The sequence below is a fragment of the Typopeltis vanoorti genome, chromosome 22, assembly GCF_054136105.1.
Source record: "Typopeltis vanoorti isolate ZY-2024b chromosome 22, IOZ_Tvanoo_1.0, whole genome shotgun sequence".
NCBI classification, from domain to species: domain Eukaryota; kingdom Metazoa; phylum Arthropoda; class Arachnida; order Uropygi; family Thelyphonidae; genus Typopeltis; species Typopeltis vanoorti.
The window spans coordinates 31,589,851-31,613,538 of NC_143570.1; the positions used below are offsets into that span (position 1 = coordinate 31,589,851).

Genomic DNA, 23,688 nt, shown 5'->3' on the forward strand with positions numbered 1-23,688 from the left:
CTAGCATCGTCTTGAGTAGTGGATGCAGTACAGTGTTGTTCAGCCAAGTTATTATTTTTTAGTAGATATTAGCTAAATTGTTAAATATGATATATTGGTGGTATTTTGTTTATTTTAACAATGTTGTTTTAGTCATCTTTTATTAAGTAATATTCTTTTCAGAATCATTTTTCATCATGACACCAGTACACACGAGAAAAATGGCAACCAAGACATCAATGTTGGCCGATATCAGTGTGTGGGATTTAGTTCAATGCATTGTGTATCTGATGTATTCATTGCCGAGAGTGATTGGTTTGTGGTGTGAGAGAGAGAGAGAACAGAGAATTATTTGTTGCAAATATTTTGTAAATGAATATAAGAAATGCAAGTCACGAAAGAATGAAGTGACCGACAATAAGGATATAAGGCAGGATTGTCAAGGTGTTGTGGAGAATGCAGTAGTGGTAGCAGTGAGTGACAGCACTCAAAATATGGCTGAGAGTTTGAAGGAAGTGGTTAAGCGTAATGTGGATGATGAGATGTTAGTGCAGAAAGAAATTGCATGCTTATGTGGACTCTCCTTCACAGGACAAAACGTGAATTCAAGCGACTGTGATTGGCGAGTAGTAAGGAAGGATGGAGCATGAAAGAAAGAGTGAATGTGAAAAGCATAGGGAGAAAAGAGATAGTATTATATAGGGATTTGAATGATAAGAGGTGTACTTACTGAGAAAGTGATGAAAGCATGTTTTCCAGGTGCCAAGATAAAGAATATTGGTGATGCTGTAAGTATGCAGAAGAATGGAGCGAACCAGTTATTTATATTGGCTGGCACAAATGATTTGAAAGGTGAAAAATATGCAACGAGAGAAGATATGAAAGAGTTGTTAGTGGAAGTAAAAATGAAGAGCAAGAAAGTAAAGATTGTGAGTCTGCTGCCTCATAGGACAGAACTGAGAAGAAAGGCCATGATTGTGAAGGAGGAATGGTGTGCAGTTTATTGATGTATAGAGTGAGTTTGATGAATGAAAGGACTTGTATATGCCAGATGGATGCATTTGAATGGTTTTGGAGTTAGATTGGAGAAAGTGTTGTTTAGTGGGAGTGTGGTAGTGCAAAACCAGGGAAAACTAGAGATATTAGGGAAGATAAAGTCTGGCATGTGTCTGGTCACCCCTGTGATAAATCAACATGGTTACAGTAATGATTATGTAATGCCGAATGGGATCTCACAGGCCTCTAATTTAATTGGGTTGGTAATGACATTACACAAGGGTAACTATGAGGACAAAGGGACATTGAAATGCATGTACACGAATGCTAGAAGTATCGGGAATAAGGGTGAGGAATTTTAGGTATTGGTAAGCTCAACTTGGCCAAAAATTATAGGCATCACTGAGACATGGTTGACTGAAAATGATATAGTTACAGGGATAGAATGTAAAGGGTATTGTATTTTCAGGGAGGATAGAAGGAACAAGACAAGAGGTGAAGTATTGTTTATGATAGCTGCAGAATTACAACCAACAAAAATAAAAGTAAAAGAGAATATTTTACTTCTAATATCCTAATGATGAGACCAAGAAGAAGGTGGAGGGATGAACTAGAACAAATTGCAGGAGTGAGATGGATGGGAGAGGCAGAAAACCGAGTGATCTGGAAAATCATGGGGGAGACCTTTGTCCAGCAGTGGATAGAACCAAAAGGTTGAAGAAGAAGAAGAGATCCTAATGATAAGAGGTGTACTTACTTAAGAGGTTCTGAGGGAGATGATTCATTTGAGGCTGTCTGGTGTGAGATAGAGGCAAATAGGACAAAAGACATTGTTGGGTGCTACTATAGACTGGGGGGGTCCACAGGAAGATGCCATATATCTGTAAATCAGCACAATGAGTGTAGGCTGAACAATTATTCTGGGAGAATAATTATATGTGAAGTGGGATTTATAAGTCACTAAGGAATAATTACATGAAACAATATGTTATAGAGGGGAACAAGGGTCTTGAGGATGTTGGATCTGATAATAGCATAAAAAGATATATCCATAACCAACTGGAGACAGAGTATATCTATACTCTGTCTCCAGTTGGAAAGAGTTACTATGCGTCTTGTTCTGGGAAGTTCCCAATCACATGGAGTTCTCTGTCAATAAGGGGGTTTATGTTAAATTATAAGGCTGGTGATTATGAGAGACTCGGGAGTCATCTTGGAACAGTGCCATGGCGTGAGAAGCTACAAGGAAAAAATGTCAGTAGTACATGGCAAGTGGTCAGAGATTGTTTGAGAGAAGCAGTATTAGACTTCATACCCAATTCATTGTATTTCCAAGGTCCAGAGGATAAACTAAGTTGGAATTAAGTGGATGAGTAGGGATATAAAGCAAGAGCTGCAAAAAAAGACAACAATGTGGAGGAAATATAAAGAAAAAAGTGATCAACATACTCATGAGCAGTGAAAAGTGCAAGCAAGAAGGGTGACTAGTATGGTAAGGAAGGCCAAATCAGACTATGAGGGAAATTTAGCCAAACAAGCCAAAGTAAAACCAAAAGATTTTTTTCGTTATGTAGCAAGTAAGAGGAAAATTGACTGCGATATAATAACTTTAAACATTCTCATGGTAGGAAGGTGACTGAACCAAAAGAAATAGTTGAGTTGTTGAGTGATCATTTTGCAAAGGTATGTCATCCAGGTGGTGATTTTACAGTTGATGTTACAGAGATGCATATCAACAATGAGGTAGATGAAGAACAGAAGGTTTTCCACATATTAAAAGATATGAATGTGAACACACAAATGGGATTGGATGTCATATTATCTCGTCTACTACATGAATGTGCAAGAGAATTTGCATTATCCCTGATGAAGTTGTTCAATCTAAGTCTCATCTCTGGCAGGGTTCCAAGGAAGTAGAAAGAGGGTAAGATAGTACCATTGCATAAAAGTGGTTCCAAGCTACAGACCAATTAATGTATCTGGAAGAGTTGTTAAAGCATTGGAAAAAGTTGTGAAAGGTAAAATATAACAGTAGGTCGATAGGGAAGTGATATTCTATAATAGGCAACATGGCTTTGTAAAGGATAGGTCCAGTCTTAGTAACTTACTGTATATGTCGGCATATAAGACGAGGCCTAAATTTTAGGCTTTTTTTTTTTTAGGTTTTAAACTTATGTCGATTGTATACGACAATCCCCCCAATTTCTTCTTTCTTGTATTAATAACAAAGGCAGAATGGTTATCTTGTTACAAGAAATATGATTAGAGCATATGCACTAAAATGATCAAGATTGAATCCAGATGAAAGTATAGAATTTCAAGCTACTTCAGGACGGTGTAATCATTTTATGAACAGACAAAATCTGGTAATAAAATTCATCAAAAAACAAAAATTGCTCAAAAACTACCAGCAAATCTTGACCACAAACTTACCAGTTTCCATAAATTTATTATTCAGTTGAGACAAATTTCTATTATCAACTATTGGAAATATGGATGAAACTCCTATGAGCTTTATGAGCTTTGATATGATAAGCAATAAAACGGTGGAGTCTAAAGGTAGTAAGAGTGTACTAGCTTGAAGCACAGGTCATGAAAAAACAAGATTTATGGATGTGTTGTCATGTATGGCTGATGGAACCAAGTTAAAACGAATTATCATTTCAAATGTAAACCTAAGATAAAATTTCCTTCAGGTGTTTTTGTACATTTTCACGAAAAAGGATGGATGGACGAAAATAGTGTGAAATTATGGATAAATAATGTGTAGAACATGTGACCCGGTGGCATAATGAAGAAACGCAGTTTATTAGTATGGGATATGTTTCGTAGTCATTTAACTGAGAATACTAAAAGTCTTCTGGAAAAAACTTTTTTAAATAACGAAACCTGTGGTGCGATCATAATTAAAAGAACATCTCTGAAATTTACCAACTTGTTACCTTCTCCTAAGGACAAACTCTCACCTTTGATGTTGCCTGGCATTTATGAGATTCCATGCTCATGCAAATAGTCTTACTTTGGACAGAGGTAGGTCTGTTCAGAAACGCATCTCGGAACATCAAGGCCACATTTGTCTTTTTAAAATGCAGAAATCTTGCCTCTCTCAACACGGAATTGAAAATCCAAACCATAGGATCCATTGGGAAAAGTCTACACATTTACATTTACATACATCTTTATATAAACATGAACGGTTATACAAAGAAAGTTCTGAATCCTTACTACACAGACCAAACTTAAACTGCAACGACGTTCTTACTATTCCTAAAGTATGGGAAATTGTCACAAAACTGTGTTAAATAATTTTTTTTTTTTACTTCTCATTTTTTTTTTAATCTCATTAAACGTGCATAACGTGTTACGCACGTTTAATGAGATTCTATTGTAATCATGCACCCTGTTATTCCTATTATTGTTTTAAACTACTGTACTGATGATGTCCTAAGATACTTAGGATGAAATATTTACAATTAAATAATTTTCACTGTAGTTAATACTTGTGTTTCTTTTAATTCTGGAAAAAAATAACACAAAAATTGCTGTTATACCAGGTGGTTTAACTTCTATGTTGCAACCACTAGACGCCTGCTTGAACAAACCATTTAAAGATCACATGCAAGAAGAGTGGAATAATTGGATGTTGACTGGTGAAAAATCATTTACAAACGGTGGATCTATGCATGCTTCATCACTTGAAATGTTGTGCAGTTTTGTGATCAAAGCATGGAATAAAGTAAAAGTAGAGACTGTAATAAAATCATTTAAAAAGTATGGTATCTCTAATCTTATAGATGGTACGAAAGATGATCTGTTGTGGGACACTGATGACGATGAAAATGAAATCAATTCACCGGATTTGAACTGGGATCCATGTGACAATCATTTAAACAATGAATCTGAAGAACTAATTTCAACAGATGATGAAGAAAATTAACATGAAAATTGAGGTTAATAATTATTATTTGTTTTTTAGATTTACATCTATTGTAATATTTTAAATAAATTTATGTAACAAAAAATTAATCTGATTTGTTTATAAACATTGCCTATTTTATTATATAATGATGTATTGTAACTACCTAAATGTTCATCCAAGAAATTAAGCTTCCCTTTTTATACTTGCTGTATAAGACAACCCATGATTTCGAGGGGGTTTTCTGTAGTATTTGAGAGTCATCTTATATGTCGACATATATGGTATTCACATTTTATAATAAAGTGACAGCAGAATTGGATAAAGATAATGGCTACACCATGATACTTCTCAACTTTGCCAGGGCATTTTACAGAATACCATATGGAAAACTATTACAAAAAACTGGAAAGGATGGGAATGGATATGAGGCTAGTAGCATGGATAGGAGGATGACTGAGGGACAGACACCAGAGAGTAGTATATGGTGGAATGAAATTTTGGAGAAGGGTGACTAGTGGAGTACTTCAGGGTTTGGTACTAGCACCACTATTTAATTTGGTGCTAGTACCAAATTAAATAAGGAAATATTTAAGAGGGGATATTCAGTTGTTTGCTGATGATGCAAAACTGGGAAGAGCAATAAAGGTGATGTAGATATCCTGCAGAATAATTTAAATAAATTGGTATTGTAGACAAAGGATAACGATTGTCAACTTAATGTTGCAAAATGTAAGATTATTCACTTCGGGTTGAAAAGGTTGCATATAGCGTATCATATTGATGGCATTGGTTTGCAGGAAATTGATGAGGCAAGGGACTTGGGGATAATGGTGGACAAAGAGTTAACGTTCAGAGGGCATATTGCAAAAGTTGGTAAAATAACTCAAAGGATTATTTGTATACTGAAAAACATTCTAACAAGTAAAGATATGGAAGTTATTATCCCTTTTTATAAGGCTATTATTTGGCCATATCGTGACTACTGTGCTCAGATTTGGTCACCTGGATTTCTTGGGGACCAGGAGGTGGTCAAAAAGATTCAGGGATGAGTGACCAAAATGGTGATGGGTCTGAGGAATCTTCCCTACAAGGATAGGTTGAAGGTTTGTGGGTTCCAAAGTTTAGTTGATAGACAGAAAAGAGGAGACATGGTAGAAAATTGTAAGATATTAAAGGAGTTTTATAAATTGATGCAAGTGAAATTTTTCAGTATATGACTGGGAGTCATCTGTAAAAGTTTTGTAAGAGCGTGGTTAGTAGGAGTGTGTGGATCAGATTTTTTTTTCATGGAGATTGGTGAGTGAGTGGAATGGATTGCCAGAATTGGTTGTGAGTTCCCTGACAGTGAATGGATTCGAGTAGAGATATGATAGGATTGTATGTATGATGGTTAATTTAGGTCTCCCACAATGAGTCTCCAGACTCCATGGATATGCCATAAATAATAATAATAATAATAACTTCTTTATGACCAAATACATACTCTTCTAGAAATGATAAACATTATTTTATTACTTTGATGGGAAATTTCAATACAACTGTTATTGCCAAATGAAGCATCTGTGGGAATTGATGGTACTGATACCAAAAATGAAAGAGGAGAATTTTTAGTGGAATTAGCAGAAGAAAGAAATCTAAAAATAATATTTTTTCAAAAAGAAACCTCAAAACAAATGGATCCAGATGCATTCAAATAGAACTAACAAGGACGAAATTGATTATATATTAACAGATAAACCATATATGGTTCAAGACTATTATAAACAAAGTAAGATTAAGCAAAGATCATAGATTACTCCAAAGCAAAATAACAATAAACTAGGAATGGAAAGACAATAACTGATTTAAAAAAAAAAGGAAAGAAAGCAAGCCAGAAACATCTTAGAAATATTTCGAATGAAAAAGAAGAATTTCAGGTAAATTTAGAAAAAGACATTTAAAAAAATGGGCCAATTTCAAATATTGAAAATTTCAACAGTATTCTAGCAAAAAAGTACAATAAAGAATGTTGAAAATTTATCTGGGAATTCAAAAAGAACAAAAATAGACAAAAAGGAAACTGAAGACCTAACAAAAAAAAAAAATAAGCATGAAACAAGATGCATATGGTGTAAGAAACATAGAATATACTGAACTTTGCACATAATCAAGAAAAAGATAAGAGAGGATGTAAGACGTTTCTATACAAAAATTATAAGAACAGCAATAGAAAATAACAACAGTATAAAGAAAGCAAAAAAACTTCTTGATAATACAGGTAATCTTTATATGAACAAGTATAAAAGATGAAAATGGAATACTGATTACAAACATGTTGGAGATTATAGTTACATTTTATCAAAAATTATATACAAATAAAGGGAAAGTAATAGAGAATAACAATAGAAAAAAGGATACTGAAAACTATAATTATTGTTATTATTATTATTATTATTATTCAGGCCTCCATGGAGTCAAAAGACTCATAGCGGGAGGTCCTTCCTAAGAAACACAAAGTCTATCAAGACTCATCATGGGAGGTCCCTCCTAGGAAACACAATGTCTAACATACCACTCCTTAAACTCATTGACCGTTCTTGCTCTCACCACTCTATCAGACAATGCATTCCATGGTTCAGCTACCCTCCATGCAAAGAAACCACTCCTCACCCTCTTGCTCACGGTTTCCTTTCATAACGTCCAGGGATGGTGGTCCCTTGTCATCACTCCTTCCCACTGTTCAACTAAGCAAAAGAACTCTCCAGTGTCAACCCTGTAACCACCTCTGAACAGTTTAGAAGTCTCAATCATATCACCTCTCCTTCTTCTATCCACCAAACTCTGCAGTCCACATTCTCTCAGCCGATCCTCATAACTAACATTTTGTACTAATATGCCTTTGTACCCTTTCCACAGTTAATTTATTCCCTTCAAATCCTGGGGACCAAATCTGAGAACAATATTCTAAGTGTGGTCTGATCAGTCTTATTCAACAGAATGATAACTCTTTTATCTCTGCAGGTCAGTGTCCTTCTCATTATTGCAGCAATCCTCTGCGTTACCTTCACCACCTTTGCAATTTGTGTCCCTAAATTTACAAATATGAGTGCTGATCACCATGTAACCTTAAAAGAAAGAATGTCCCCTAAATTTCAGGTTTCTATCAATCATCAACCCCAGATCTCTTGTCTCCCCTACTTCCTCCAGTATAGCTCCTCCAATAGAGTATGCAGTGTCCCATCGATGTGTCTCAAACCTCAAGACCTTACATTTTGTTGCATTAAACTGAAACCCCCATTCATTTGCCCGTCTGTCTAGCTTATTCAAATCCTCTTGCAGGGCTACCACATCTGGACTTACTAATAACCCTTCCCAGCTTTGCATCATTTGCAAACAACTGAATATTCCCCTGCAATCCACTGACAATGTCATTGATATAAAAGTTAAACAATATAGGTCCCAGTACTGAGCCCTGTGGGACCCCACTTGTAACCCTCTGCCTCCTTGAAACTGCCCCACCATACACAATTCTCTGATACCTATCGGACAGCCAATCCAGAATCCAGTTGTTGACCAACCTGACATTCAGTCCGATGTGAATATACTCTCAAAGATGATGAAGCAAAACTTTCAATCTATGATTCACTGATGATATCATTCTAATAATGTATAGTATATAGTGGTTAAATATCTAATATATAGTGGTTAAAGGCTTTGTTTAGAAATGAAGCTGCTATATTAGTAAGATTATATTTTCTTATATAGTGAGACCTGTGGAGTTTCCATAATTAAACATTCGCAAATGTGTCTCAGCCAAATATAATATTTATTTTACAAATACTTTGTCTTACATATTGTAAGACATTGTCGGTGAGAATGAAGAAAAATGGTAAGGAATTTGAACAGCAAAATAGTTCAGCACATGTGCCAAATTTGAATCCCTCTGTGTAAGCAAAACTTTTAGTCTATGATTCACTGATGATATCATTCTAATAATAACATCACCAAAAGAACTAGAACACATGATTATTAAATTAAATGCAGTAAGTCTGGAGATAAGACTACAAATAAATATGAATAAATAAATAAAATTAATAGTTGTGTGTTTGTTAAAACTATTCGGTTGAAATGGTAAATTAAATTAATTATTATGATACAAACTCTTTTACACAATTGAATATAACAGTTTCCCAAACTTTTGAGACTTAAATAAAGCAATTGCTACAAATAAGGTTTGGTCTATGAAATAGAGATTTAGTACTTTCTTTGAATAGCCTTTCATATCTGTACATATATATCTATGTAAAATTTTTGTATTTCCATTGGATCCTATGGTTTGCATTTTCAATTCTATGCTGATCCAAGCCCAATTTCTGCATTTAATAAAGCAATCGTTACAATTAAGGTTTGGTCTATGAAGTAGAAATTCAGTACTTTCTTTGAATAGCCTTTCATATCTGTACATATATCTATGTAAAATTTTTGTTTTTCCATTGGATCCTATGGTTTGCATTTTCAATTCTATGCTGATCCAAGCCCAGTTACTGCGTTTACATGAGCTGGATGTGGTCTTGATGTTCAGAAATACATTTGTAAAACTGATCTTCCTGTTTGTCCATAGTATGACAGGTTGCACGAACATGGGACTTGGTATACGCCAGGTAGAATCATGTTGAGAGTTTGTCTTTTGGAGAGGTTAATAGGTTTGAAGATAGCAATAAGTTTTTTTTTTTTTAATAATCTTTGCAACTCGTATAGAAATGCCTTTAATGTAAGATATGGAAATTTTGTGTAGTCCTACTTCTCTTGGATGTTGTCTTGGAGTGGTGTTAACTAATTTTTATGTTGAATCCATTTAGTAGAGCTGTTTGTTTAATGGTTTCCAATTCCTGTTTGAGCACCCCTTCAGAAGAACAAATCCTGTGTGCTCTGGTCACTAAAGATTTTATGATGTCATATTTCTGAGATGGGTGTGTTCTGATATATTGTGAATATAGCATCCTGCAAAGCTTAGGGACTGCAACTGAATAAATTTTAAGTAATTTATACTGAGGCAGAAACCGCTTGTAATGTGAGGTCCTAAGCTGTAACTTCTCTAGCCTATACATAAACCCAGACTGTCATTCCTGGAAGGAATGACAGTCTGGATTTATGTATAGGCTTTTTATGTATATTGATGTTATCATGTATATTGTAAAAGCCTATACATAAATAATATATAGGTTTATATTATTTATGTATAGGCTTTTTATGTATATTGATGCATCATTATATATAGGCTATTTATGTATAATGATGCACAAATCTTTTTTAAAGGTTTGTGCATCATTCTGTGACCAAATTTAATTTCATTATCCATGCCATCAGATTCTAATACTCATATCAGAAGAGATAAATTCGGAGAGTACATGTAATTAGAATAAATAACAGTGGTATCTGAATCCTGCACTTTGTCAAGGCACTAGATTCAGATTTTTCCGTAAACAAGGTCTTGGTTTGAATCTTACTTTAAATTTGCATATTTGTGAATGTCTTTAGGTGGAAGATGAATTTTACTGTTTATAGCAGATCTAAAGTCTCATGAAAATGTTCCATGTTTGGCTTATAGAAGGTTTCTATATAATAAGGTTACTCTTATTACCATACTACCCTTACAGTACTACCAACATATTAAGTTTATACCTTTCCATGGTGGGATTTGCATTTTGAGATGGAGAGACTTGTGTCTGTACATGTATCATCATCATATGAGTCAGTTTTGTGAATCCCATGTTCCTACAGCATTTCATTATCTTCTGAAAACTGTTACAAAGAAATTGGTAATTGACATTCTTACCAGTAATTTGAAAGGAATGATAGTGACAGGCTTTGTTTTCCTCATTTATGGAGATATTTCTCATCAACATATTATCTGTTCACTCAACATCTGACTTGGACAGATGGGTAGCACAAGTTAGATTTTGGGTGGTCAGATAACATCTGTTCTAGATGAATTTTATATACAAATTGTTCAAAATAATTATAAAGGTATATAGTATTTTTTATTTATTTATTTTTTGTTCAATATTTAGAAAAAGCCATCTATCACTCATGAAGAACTTCCTTTGAGCTGTTCGAAAAAGATTGTGGTAGGTATTTATTTTTATAATGCAGTATATAAATATGTATATACTGCATTATTCAACCGTAGATTATTGATGCCCTCTTCTTATTATTGAAGCATCTCAATTTTTGATTGTCAAACAGAGTTTGAAAGAGATAAACTTTACAAAAACTTTCCAAATTCCAAAATCTTGGCACAGTTGAACTAACAACACACGTATCAAAAGAGTGTGAATTTTTATCAGTAATTTCCCCGATAATTATCAGGGAAATCAGTCATTTCCCTGATAATTATCAAGGAAAATTAATGTTTTATTTATTTTTAATGTCTTTTTATTAATAATTATTATTATTTAATAATAATTAAATTATTAATGTCTATTTGCTTTGAATCAGTTTACTGACAGTATTGCTAATGTCTGTTTAGCTGGTTAAATAATACTGTATCTGTAATACGTTATCTTCAGTTAATAATCATTTATTTTTGAAATGAACTTACCTTTCAAAAAGAAATGGTTTTCTTATTTTCTTCATATGCTGTTTTTAATATTTCATTCTTGCATTTTTAAGTCAAATGTTGATGCAAGTTCACTTTTCTGTTCTTATAATCATTCTAATTTACTCAAGAGAATTCTTTTTCTCGAGTAAATTGACAGCTGCTCTTTCCCTATATTTCTATTTTGTTGTGGATCACAAAGATTCATGTTAAAAAATAACATTGTCTTTTCTCTAGCAGGGACAAAGGAGAATCATCATGTTTGAAATATTGCAACAACCAGTACAGTATCACCACTTGCCAGAAAAAAAGAATGAAAAACACAGTAAGGATTCCACAGTCATAACACTACAGTATTGTGTTTGTGTGTAAACCCCACATATGAGTTGTTGCAATGCCTATATCATATCACTGATATGTATTTAAATAAGACAGAAGTCAATAACTGATTGACTTTCCATTATATTTGGATTACATAACAAACTAAACAGTCATATTCCCTGATCCATTGAATCATCAACTGTTTGAAATGCTCATAACTACCTATTTGCTGAGAACTGTGGCAAGCATTTCTCCTTCTATATAAGGGCTGTCTTCTGATAAATGTCTCTTAATGTGATGTTTTAACACTAGAAAAAACTCATATACCAGAGGAACATTTTGTTGTTCATCTACTATGAAAAAAAAGTCACCATTCACAGTACTGTAACAATCAAGGCATTTTGATCACATACTAGAAAAAATTATGTAAAATGCATTAAGGATTCAACTTTCATAATGTTATTGTATGTCAAATACAATAAAGTTGGTAATTGTGTTTTAATTTACTATTATATATGATAAGCAGGGTTTTTACTTTTCATTCAGTTATTTAATAGGCTTGTTTTTCAGAAAATTGAATTAGGTGGCATAATGAAAATAATTAATACACTGTCTGGTCATCTGACTACTTTTCCTATTCTTGGTTGCTAGATGATAAGCAAGAGGCTGATGAAAGGTTTATAGCATAAGTTAGATTTTGGGTGGCTGGATAACATATCTAAGTAATGCTCTGGCTTAGCTTCAATTTTATTTACAAATTGTTTGTTCAAAATAATTATATATTTATATTGATATATACTATATTTTTTTCAATATTTAGAAAAAGCCATCAACCACTCCTGAAGAACCTCCTTTGAGCTGTTCTAAAAAGATTACGGTAAGTATTTAATTTTACATGCAATACTTTTTTCCCCCAAAAAGGAGGTATTGAGTGATTTCAGCACTCATCATTTACCAACAAAGTAAATATAAATTTCATCTCTGATAGAAGGTCATTTAAATTCAAAACTAAAATCAAATTGCATTCCATTGTAGAAAGTTCGGTTGCTGTATCATTAATTCTTACATTAATTTAAATGCGAGTCTGTCACATTTAAATCACCAGGAAATGAGAGCAAAAAAAAACTGTAGAAAAAATACCCAGATGATTGCGCAGTTTCATTTTGTTATATTATATCACTAATTTACTTTTAGATAATTTAAAATAACCTTAATTATTATTATCACTTGGGCCCCCATGGAATCCTTTGAACAAACACCCTTGACTAAGTGTGTTTGTTCAAAATAATTATATATTTATATTGATACATACTATATTTTTTTCAATATTTAGAAAAAGCCATCAACCACTCCTGAAGAACCTCCTTTGAGCTGTTCTAAAAAGATTATGGTAAGTATTTAATTTTACATGCAATACTTTTTTCCCCCAAAAAAAAGGAGGTATTAAGTGATTTCAGCACTCATCATTTACCAACAAAGTAAATATAAATTTCATCTCTGATAGAAGGTCATTTAAATTCAAAACTAAAATCAAATTGCATTGCATTGTAGAAAGTTCGGTTGCTGTATCATTAATTCTTACATTAATTTAAATGTGAAATTCTCTTCCTCAGATGTTGAAGACCACATTCCCCCAATTTGTTCTCATGTGCATTTCCGTAGGCCAGTTAACATCTCCATGCAGTGCCATTCATCCATAATACATAACTTTACATTTAGAAATGTTATTATCAATATTTACTTGTAGAATTAGCATGTTCAAGTTGATCTCCAAGGATTCTCTATCATATATGTTCCTTATTACCAGCCTCAATCCAGCAACATCAGCAAAGAACTGGATATATATCTTTCTCTAGTCCTTCTCAAGATGGACTAGAGAGGGAAAGATGTCATTAATTATCATCAACGTCCAGTGTCATTAATTGTCATCATGAAATTCCTTATATGTATCTCAAAGGGATGCACAGGATACTGTGATGGTATTACATGAAAAGTTTACATAACTGCTAACTTCATGCTAACAGTTTTTCCTTCAATTAATCTTTTATCTGCAGGACTCCAATATTATCAGATCCTGTATTTAGGTCTTCATTTGGTTTTTCCCTCTGCCATCTTTGCATTGAACACTTGCAATGATAATCTATCCTTCCCCATTCTGTTTAAATGACCATACTACCTTAGATCAGCTCTGCTCACACATTCCTGAATGCTAGCAATGTCAAATTCCTTCCTAATATCTTAATTTTTAATATGATTCTGTCATTGATGCCATTTGTTCATTTCTGTAATTTTTCTCAAAACTCTTATGTATGGTGTCTCCACTCTTTGGTCAGCTGTTTTACTTTTAACCTAGCTCTCAGAATTATAAGTTAAAACTGGCCTGAACACTGTCTTGTATACTACTAGTTTATTGTTTTGGCTAATTTCTCTCTTATTCCATATAAATTTATTCAGTTGACTTGCAGCATACCAGCTTTGCTAATGCTATTGTCTATTTCTATATGTAATTGCTATCTTCATAAAATTGTGCCTCAAGAGCTGATGTGTTTTACTTGTTCTACAGATTCTCCATTCAGAATGCAGTTGAAGTTTTCTTTGTTCCTGCTTATTTTCATAGTTTTGGTTTTTATATTATTGATTTTCATGCCATATTCATTAGAGCACTTATTTAATCAGTTAAGAAATCCTGCAAACTTGTACTAGATTTATTTAAGAGTAGAACATGTCTGCATAAAGTAAAGAGCTGAAATTAACATCTTCAATTTCGATATCAGGTATAATGTGATCCATATAGATGATAAATAACAGTGGAGATAGTATGCACTCTTGTTTCATATACTCGACTTGATCAAATCATTTTTCTTTACCTCCTTCAATTCTAACTGCTGATTTCAACTTAAATATAGATTGTATATCACAGTGCACCATCAGATTTACACCATATAATTATAGTGTTTTGAACAGTTCTTCTCTTGGAACCTTATTATATGCCTTTTCCAAATCTACAAAACCTTCTACAAAATCTACAGACCCTTCTTATATTCCCATGATTTCTTAACTATCTGTCTCAAAGTGAAAATCTGATCTTGACAGTCCATGTTTAGCCTGAACCCAGCTTATTTTTCTCCAAGTTCTCTTTGACAGGTTTCTTATGCCTCGTCTCAGGTCTATTTGCATAAATTTTAAATGGTACACTCGGTAAGGTTGTGAATGTGTGCTGTGAAGCACACATTCACAACGTTGAATGTGAACTTGAACAAAAGTGATTGCCTGAAATAAAAATATTAAACATAAGTGACTCTGGTATTAATATTTTATGACGAATTCTTCCATTCCAATTATGTCTCGATTTTTAGACGAATTAATCATGTAGTGCTGTCATTGTAGCCTAAACATTCCTTGAGGAAATTGATGATGATAAATAATAATTATTTAAATGGCACTGACCCCGTTTTGCTTTTCTTTGTCTCATTAATACCAATTATTTGCTCTGATGAAAACAGCAGGGATCTTATATAGCAAGGAGCTGCTGACATGACATGATATCTAATTATATTGTGCTATTATAATACATATTTAGTTTCAGCCAGTGGTGTGTTAGGACTGGCTCGTGCGAGCCGATTGTTAAAATTTTTCAAATTTAGTGAGCTCGTTATTAAAATTCTTTATGAAAGGATAGATGATGAATGGTGGTATATACTTTTTCTCGTAAATATTTTGAAATTGTATAATAAACACTTACATATATTACTATTATTATCAAAAATAAATGCATAAAGGAGAATTCACAAAACACAAACTCAATTTACGAACAGGAATTTGGAAACGATTTTATTTACTAAACAATGTCTGTATTCATTAAAACACAAACACGTTATCAAAACTCCCGAACTGGGTATTTGAATAAACAATAATGCCTTATTTTTCGGCGAATTTCCAAGAACTTGCAACATTAAGTTCTTGGAAATGCAATATTGTTGCACTATCGATAAATACAAAAATTCGTCGTGATGGCTACAGTCTCTGGTCATTTGATCGACTACTACGAGTGGTAATATCAGTGTTACATTTTTTTTGTTCAGGATTTCATTTGATAATAAGTAAGTTGTAGGGTAATATAGGAAAATTTTCTTTAATATATGTTTTTATTTCGGTTTTTTCTTCTTTTTTTTTTAATAATTAAAATAATTTTAATCAGGGTTAGAGTTTTGCGGTTGAAAAAGCGGATAACCGTTAGTTGAAAAAATGAAATAGAACAAAATTTCTTAAACATTAAAAGGACAAAATTTGAAGAAGCAGAAACAAAGACATCTGAAGATACAATAGAACTTTGTGAAGAATCGAATTTTTCATAAAGTGAGCCGGTTGTTAAAAATTTACCAACACACCTCTGGTTTCAGCCAATATACAGAGTGGCCTAAAAATAACAGGACAATCAGAGAATCCATATTTAAGCAGAAAAAATTTATTACAGAGCATCATATTTCAAAATATCAAAAAATTATAATAATGAAGTTTTAGTAATCGTTGTTCCAGCAATTGCACTATTACTTCTGGGTCATCCTGTATAGTGTAATACCATTTCATTATGTTTTGACATTTACATCAAGGTTATAAAGTCATCTTCATGAATACAGTGTATGCATATGTTACACACACACTATATAGAAGCAGTTACAACATTAATGTCATAATCTACAACAGGGCTGTTCAAAACATCCCGTGGTGCAATTTTGTGCAGCCCGCCAGTGTGTTTTGATTTTCATGAGCAAAAAAATAAAATAACAATTTGAATTGAATGTGTATTAGATATTTTAATTATTTCACTAATCGATAATCTCGATTTGGTAAATTTATTTGGTTATTATTTTTATGGCTATTTTGTCTGCTTTCATTTAATTTATTTGGTGTTTTTACATCACTCTATACCATACTCTATATTGAATAAGAATAAGATGAATAAGATGAATAACAGCTGCAGTGCAAGTGCTGCATCAAGGTACATGATGCAGCACTTGCACTGCATCATGTGCCTTGATGCAGCACTTGCACTGCATCAAGGCACATGCTCTTACACTGTTTTGTTCCAACGCACATGCTCCAAGTGCTCACAGGGAACGTGAGCATGATTAGTGTTGTTCATTCATTCAGCTATCGAGGTTGTGTCACTGCTGCTCACCAAATTACTAGATACGCATTGTGATGTGGCCCTCGGATAAATCTTTTTTTTTTTTAATGTGGTCCTCGGATTATATAAGGTTGGACAACCCTGATCTACAATATGACTATTACAATTAATCTCCCTAGCCTACTACCAATTAACCTCCCTACCCTCTTCTGAAGGGGGGGGGAAGTAACAATAAATTAAAAATTAATTATATCAGTCCAATATATAGAAGCTTTGTACCTATTACGCAAAGTACCAACCTGCAGTTATCACTACCTCAAGCTTATCTAACTAACTCCCTGCATAAGATATTGATCACATTCAGCTATTGGCTGAATATTAACTTATATTTTGACAGATTTAAAACAGGAATTAAATGTCATCAAGCCAAGAGTTTTTCAGTAATTCTGCATTTTTTTTTTCCCATTTCCACTACAACATTATTCTGGGCTAAGTACAATTAACAAATAAAGGATAAATAGAACTCTAAGCTTTGTACTATTACAATAATATGATATGGCAGCACTAATTACAAATATTAGTAATGGGATTTTGAAGGTTATTTTCTGAATTGGGCCAAAGTAATTAATTTTTAATTTAATCTATTTTTATTTACCTCGTTGGTCGAGTGGTTAGTGTATCAGCTCTCCAGTCAAAAGGCTGTGGGTTCGAATCCTGCCATGGGCATGGATATTTGTGATTGTCTGTGAAATTACAGCGGTGGATTGAGTGGTGGAGACAGAGAGCTGTAGAGTAGTTGCCCTCCCTCGATGAGTCCTAGGACTCCCTGGAGGTGTCACTTAATAATAATAGTAATAATAATTTTATTGCATTTTATATTATTTATTTATTATTATTTTATTTATTTTATTTTATTTTTTGTTCACTAGAGGCGAGGTCAGGTGGGTTCATTGGTAATAGACATACAATAGCTTAAGTAGTAGTGCTATTATTATTAGGTGACACCTCCAGGGAGTCCTAGGACTCATCGAGGGAGGGCAACTCCTCTACAGCTCTCTGTCTCCACCATTCAATCCACTAACTACAACGCCATCTACTGCCGTATTTTCACAGACAATCACAAATATCCATGCTCATGGCAGGATTAGAACCCACAGCCTTTTGGCTGGAGAGCTGATACACTAACCACTTGACCAACGAGGTAAATAAAAATAGATTAAATTAAAAATTAATTACTTTGGCCCAATTCAGAAAATAACCTTCAAAATCCCATTACTAATCTTTGTAATTAGTCCTGCCATATCATATTATTGTAATATTGTTTATCTGAATATGATTGTTGATTTCTTAAATATAATATGTGAATATTATTCATGTGAAAACATGAATCAAACCTTATAGTCTCATTGGCAGATTCTGAAGAAAACTTTGACTGATTTATCCAGAGAAGCATGTGGTGAAGTTGCCTACAAGGATAGAAAAAGCAGAACTCCATGGTGCTCAGGAAGTTAGATAGCAATGGAAAAGAAGAAAGCATGTTAAAACTTCCTAGAAAATAAGTTATCATGTACTCTTAAGAATACAGATAAAAAAAATATAAATGAAGGAGGGGTTAAAAGTAGCTAAACAGAAGCCATAAGAAGACTGGTAAGAACAGAAGATAGTAAGGGTGCAAAGCATTCTGGGGCTATTGAAAAATTAAGAAATTGAGGAAAAAATGCTATAAAAGTAATCAGAGATGATAAAGTGACATAAAAACTCAAGATATTCTTTACTTTAAAATATTATTAAATGAAACAAGATCATCATTTATAGTGATAGAATAGTGGTAGAAAATATTCATGAGGACTATATATTAATTTTGTATGACAAAGAAAAAGACATCAAAAACCTGTAATGTGAAAATGCAGCTAGAGCAGATGAACATCTGACCAGAAATGTACAAATATGGAGGTATAAAAGTTTTACAGTGGCTTTGCTGTATAATTCAGAAATATGATGATACGGTCAAATTCTGAATGATTAAAATAGTCGTAGTAGCCATATGCAGAAAGAGAAATAAAACTAAATGCAAACATTATAGAACAATTTCCCTTCTCAGTGTTCTAAGTAAGATATTTATGCACTCATACTTGAGAAGAGGATAAGAAAAATTGCAAAAGAGAAACTTAGTGAAGAACAAGCTGGATTTAAACTGAATAGGAGTTTTTGGGATTAGGTTTTATTTTCACTTTTAAAAAGACTAACAGTGATCTGTATTTCAGTTTTATAGATTTGGAAAAGGTATATGACAAACTGCCAACATAAAAGCTGTTTCACACACTATGTTGCTGTGTCGTCGACGGGGCTGTCCGACTTCTTCATGTTAACTTGTAAATCATGGTCAATTAAAGATCAATATATATTTCAGCTTGATTCTCATCTTCAAATTCTTTCATTTTTTTCTTGAATAATGTTTGTATATTTGAGTCTACAGTTCACCTCCAAGAGCTACTCAACTTTGATTCTTTATATAACTTTCTTACACACGCTTTTTTCAATATTATGTTCAATTTTATCCTGCTTAAAACTAAATTATGATAATTTCCTGTTTCAGATCTGTAATCTTGTATCCTGAACCAGTGTGATGATATCGCTATCAGTGATAATATAGTCATTATGACTTATCGTTTTTTCTTGTCTTCTCTCCATGCAAATTTCTGAACATCTTTATGTTGAGACATGTTAGTGATGTAGTGAGGCCCTGAAGAGAAATCCAGCAGGCACTTGAAATTGCTATTGGCTTTGCAATTTTTCCAAAACATTTCTGTAGGTCTGGAATTAATTTCCAACCTTGCTGTTTATATCTCCAGAAAGTGCCAGCTTTTCTGTTTTCTTCATGTCAGCTGCCTTTTTTAACGACTTAAAAAATTCCTACAATTGTACTTTACAGGAATCTTCTGTGAAATCATAGGCATATTTCATTGTCCAATTCTCCAATTTAAAATTTATCCCCATACCTTTACTTGAAAATGCATGCCAATCGAGAAGTTTCTCTTCGTGTTTGGTGCTGAATTCTATTGCTATGCCTTCCTTTCTCTGATCACTATATCTCAAATATAACATCAACATTTATTATTTAGCAGGATTTTACTTGTCTTCATCTCAGGAATACTAAGGATCTAAGGATATCCACATAGTTCTTCTACAACATGGACTTATTTTTTTTCCATGGATACTTCTTATGTTTGTGGTGCCAATCTTGGAGGTTATCGACATTGAGTTTGTACCAGTACCTAACTTGACACTATTTGTCCTATTTTCCTGATGAAAGCAATTGGAGCTTTGTTAAACTGGGTGCTATCCCAGCCACTATGAAATTTCGTGATATTGCACAATCATGTTTTTCTGGTTTAAGCCAGTGCAGAATACAATTTGGTTGGCTGTCCCAAACTGCCAGCCAATCCTGGTTCATTAAATGTCTGGTAAATACCTACTAATTGGGTTCACTGTGAGAATATGAGGAATGAACATTAGATCATATGATCTAGTCATTTCTCTACATTCCTTATAGGTTATGTGGAGGTCACTTTTTAGTTATCTAACTTTGACCTTTAAGCGGACCCCAAAAAAGTAAAACTCAGAAATAAAAATTATAAGTTGCATAAAGTCTGAATGAGTTTTATATTCTTATGAATAATGAAAATTATTATACATATGATTTTCTTTTTTCTAGAAGTCACCAGATAGGAATTTGTCATCTCCTGAAACACCTCAGCCACCAGTCCTTACTAGTATTCTCAAGCTTTATATGAAAGAATAATACTTTTTTTGTGTTATCCTATCAAATAATTTTATGTGATTTTATTTGTCTTTTAAAATTCATAAATTATATAAAGATTATGAAAGTGATTTTTGTTTCTCTTTTTCTTTGTGATGTCAGAAGAAACAAAAATGCAGTAAAGTAATAGTAATAATTGTACAGAAAGTAGCTGATGGTTTAACCTCTGTTAAAACTGAATAAACTTATTATTTTCTTCTCTAGTGAAATATGACTGGTTCTGATTACTTAACCAAAGTGCTTGATTAGAAGTGATAATTCTTGCATGCATAACTATCTTTTGTTTGATGTTTGTGACTGCTTAAATAGCCCATTTTCATTCGTTAACTTTTTGACATCCATATTTATAAGGGAATGTTTTATGGCATTTCAGCTAATAAGCTAGATTAAGTGGGATTTATTGTTGGCAAGTTAATACAAATTAGATTTAATTAACAAAGCTTTATCAAAACACAAGCAAAATTTAACAAATACCAGAAAAAAATAAAATATAAATATGCAATGAATAAATCTTTCTTTTAGTGTTGCACAGTGATCAGTATTCATTTTAGAAATTATGGACTTCACAACCATATTATAAATAACTCTTTTATTTAAAATTATTTATACATTTATTTATAAATAAAAGAATTATTTATAACACGGTTATAAAGTCCATAGTTTCTAAAATGAATGCAATGAATAAACTATTGACAGTGAAATAATTAATGACTTCTCATGTTGCAGCTTACTCTACTTCTTGAATTTCTTTTCACTAATTGTTGGAATAGTTGGGTAAGGTATGGCCAGATCTGATTAAGAATTTCCACACATCATACAGAATTAAACTTAAAGGTACTCTCAAGCCAACCGAAGAATTATAGAGCCATCTATGGTCTTAAAAAAATACTAATCATTTCAAAAATACCCATATTTATAAAACATGGCAAGTGTGTGACTAGCTAAAGTTATGAAATCCCTGAGGGAGAACACTGTAGCAGTATGGCTCATAAAAGAGAAGAGAAATAACTGTATACACACACACACATATATATATATATATATGTTACATTCACTAACCATTCTTCCATGGAATGCCATAAGACTACACTGCTGTCTTAATTAGAAGAAAATTTCTTTGTTCATTCTTTCAAACAATCAGAATACATAACCCTAAATAGGAGATAAGGCTTACTTACTGCTGCACAACATGTGGAAATCCCTGATTACCTAATGCAGTGCCTCAGGTTTCAATTATTCTAACAATTACCAACAAAGAATGCAAGAAATAGAGCTGGAGGTTACAAATTCAGTTCTTGCAATAATAAATTGCAAGAACTGAAATCATTCATTCGTTCATTATTTTTGTGATGAAAGAAATCTTTATATGGAGTTTTTTTTAACTGAAGGTAAGTTATCTGATCTCATATGGAGGTAGCAAGTTTTTCCTCCCAGAAACTTGGGGTTTTCATCCCACATATCAACATATCTGCAAAGAGAACACATGCAATTTACAGATAAAATGCTATTGATGGAGGAAGTTAGAGGATTAAGTAGGAGAGATGTTGAGTTGTGAGTAATTGAGTAGCATGCCTTCCAATGACGAATTCTTGAATGTAATAATAATAATTTTTCCATGTCAGTAGCTAATGTAATGCATTTCTGCATGTTATTATTATTTGCATTTTTTTAAATTTGCCTGCTATCTTCAGGAAGTACTAGGAATACATAGGAATTCATTTGTATTACATTACACAAAAGTAAATCCAAGTTAGTTTAGCTTTTAACATGTATTTATAATTATCCTTTTCTTAAACATATCATCATCATCAAATTCCTGCCATGTACCCTCAAGGGGTGTACAGGATATGACAGTACTACATGAAAAAAATTACATCATTACTAACTTCCTATCTACAATTTTCCTCCAAATCAGTCTGTTACTTGTCAAGACTCCAACATTATCAGATCTTATATTTCTATCGTCTAAGGCACTTTGTACCGTATCAATCCACCTATATCTTGGTCTTCCTCTGGGTCGTTTTGCTGTCAACCTGGCAGAGAACACTTGTTTTGCTAATCTTTCTTCACCCATTCTGTTTAAGTGATCATACCACCTGAGATTAGCTCTGCTAACACATTCCTGGATGCTGACAATGTCAAGTTCTTTCCTAATATCCTCATTTTTAATATGATATTGCCATTGATGCCATCTGTTCATGCCTCTAATCTTTCTCAGGACTCTCATATCTGCGGTCTCTAGTCTTTGGTCAAGTGTTTTACTCCTGACCCAGCTCTCAGATCTGAATCTCCAAGGTTTGATTCTTGTTCTCAAACTCTTTCATTTTTTCTTCAATAATCTTTGTGTATTTTAGTCTACAGTTCACATCTGAGAGCTGCTCAACTTTTATTCGCTTTAAAACTTTCTTACATGTTATTCTGTTCAATATTGAATTCAATTTTATCCTGCTCAAGAGTAAACAGTGATCACTTCCAATTTCAAATCCTCTGTATACTCTGGTGTCCTGCACCAGGCAGAAAACATCACTATCAACAATAACATAGTCAATGAGACTTTTTTTATTCCTTGCCTCTTCTCTCCATGTGAACTTGTGCACATTTTTATGTTGGAACATGGTGTTAGTTAACTAGTCCATGTCCTGAGCAGAAATCCAACGGATATTTGCCATTATTTTTAACTTTGCTCTTTTCTCCAAATTTTCCCAAAATATTTTTGTATGTCTCACAATCATTTCCTACTCTGCTATTTAGATCCCCATCAGTTGCTTTTTCTAAAGCATCAAAAAATTCCTCCACTTCTACCTAGTAGAACCTTCTGTGGGACCATAGGCACAGATAAGTCTCATTGTACAGTTTCCCATTCTCATATTTGCCCACATTACTCTACTTGAGACTGCCTACCATTGAAGAAGATTAGCCTCGTATTTTGTGTTGAATATTATGGCTAC

General features: G+C 33.1%; 1 protein-coding gene across 5 annotated transcripts in view; it reads left to right on the top strand.

Moving 5' to 3' along the window:
* The window catches only part of LOC150094277 (uncharacterized), a 127,754-nt gene extending 106,805 nt beyond the window's left edge, over positions 1-20,949 (top strand). For 3 of the 5 annotated variants that reach the window (XM_090412257.1, XM_090412255.1, XM_090412254.1), the window contains exons 9-12: positions 10,945-11,001; positions 12,613-12,669; positions 13,126-13,182; positions 20,636-20,949. In XM_090412257.1, the coding sequence (XP_090268383.1) occupies positions 10,945-11,001; positions 12,613-12,669; positions 13,126-13,182; positions 20,636-20,722 (258 nt within the window). In that variant the 3' untranslated portion in view covers positions 20,723-20,949. The remainder of the gene's footprint in view (positions 1-10,944; positions 11,002-12,612; positions 12,670-13,125; positions 13,183-20,635) is intronic. The other 2 variants (XM_090412259.1, XM_090412258.1) reach the window with 2 other exon arrangements.
* The last annotated feature ends 2,739 nt before the right edge of the window (positions 20,950-23,688 follow it).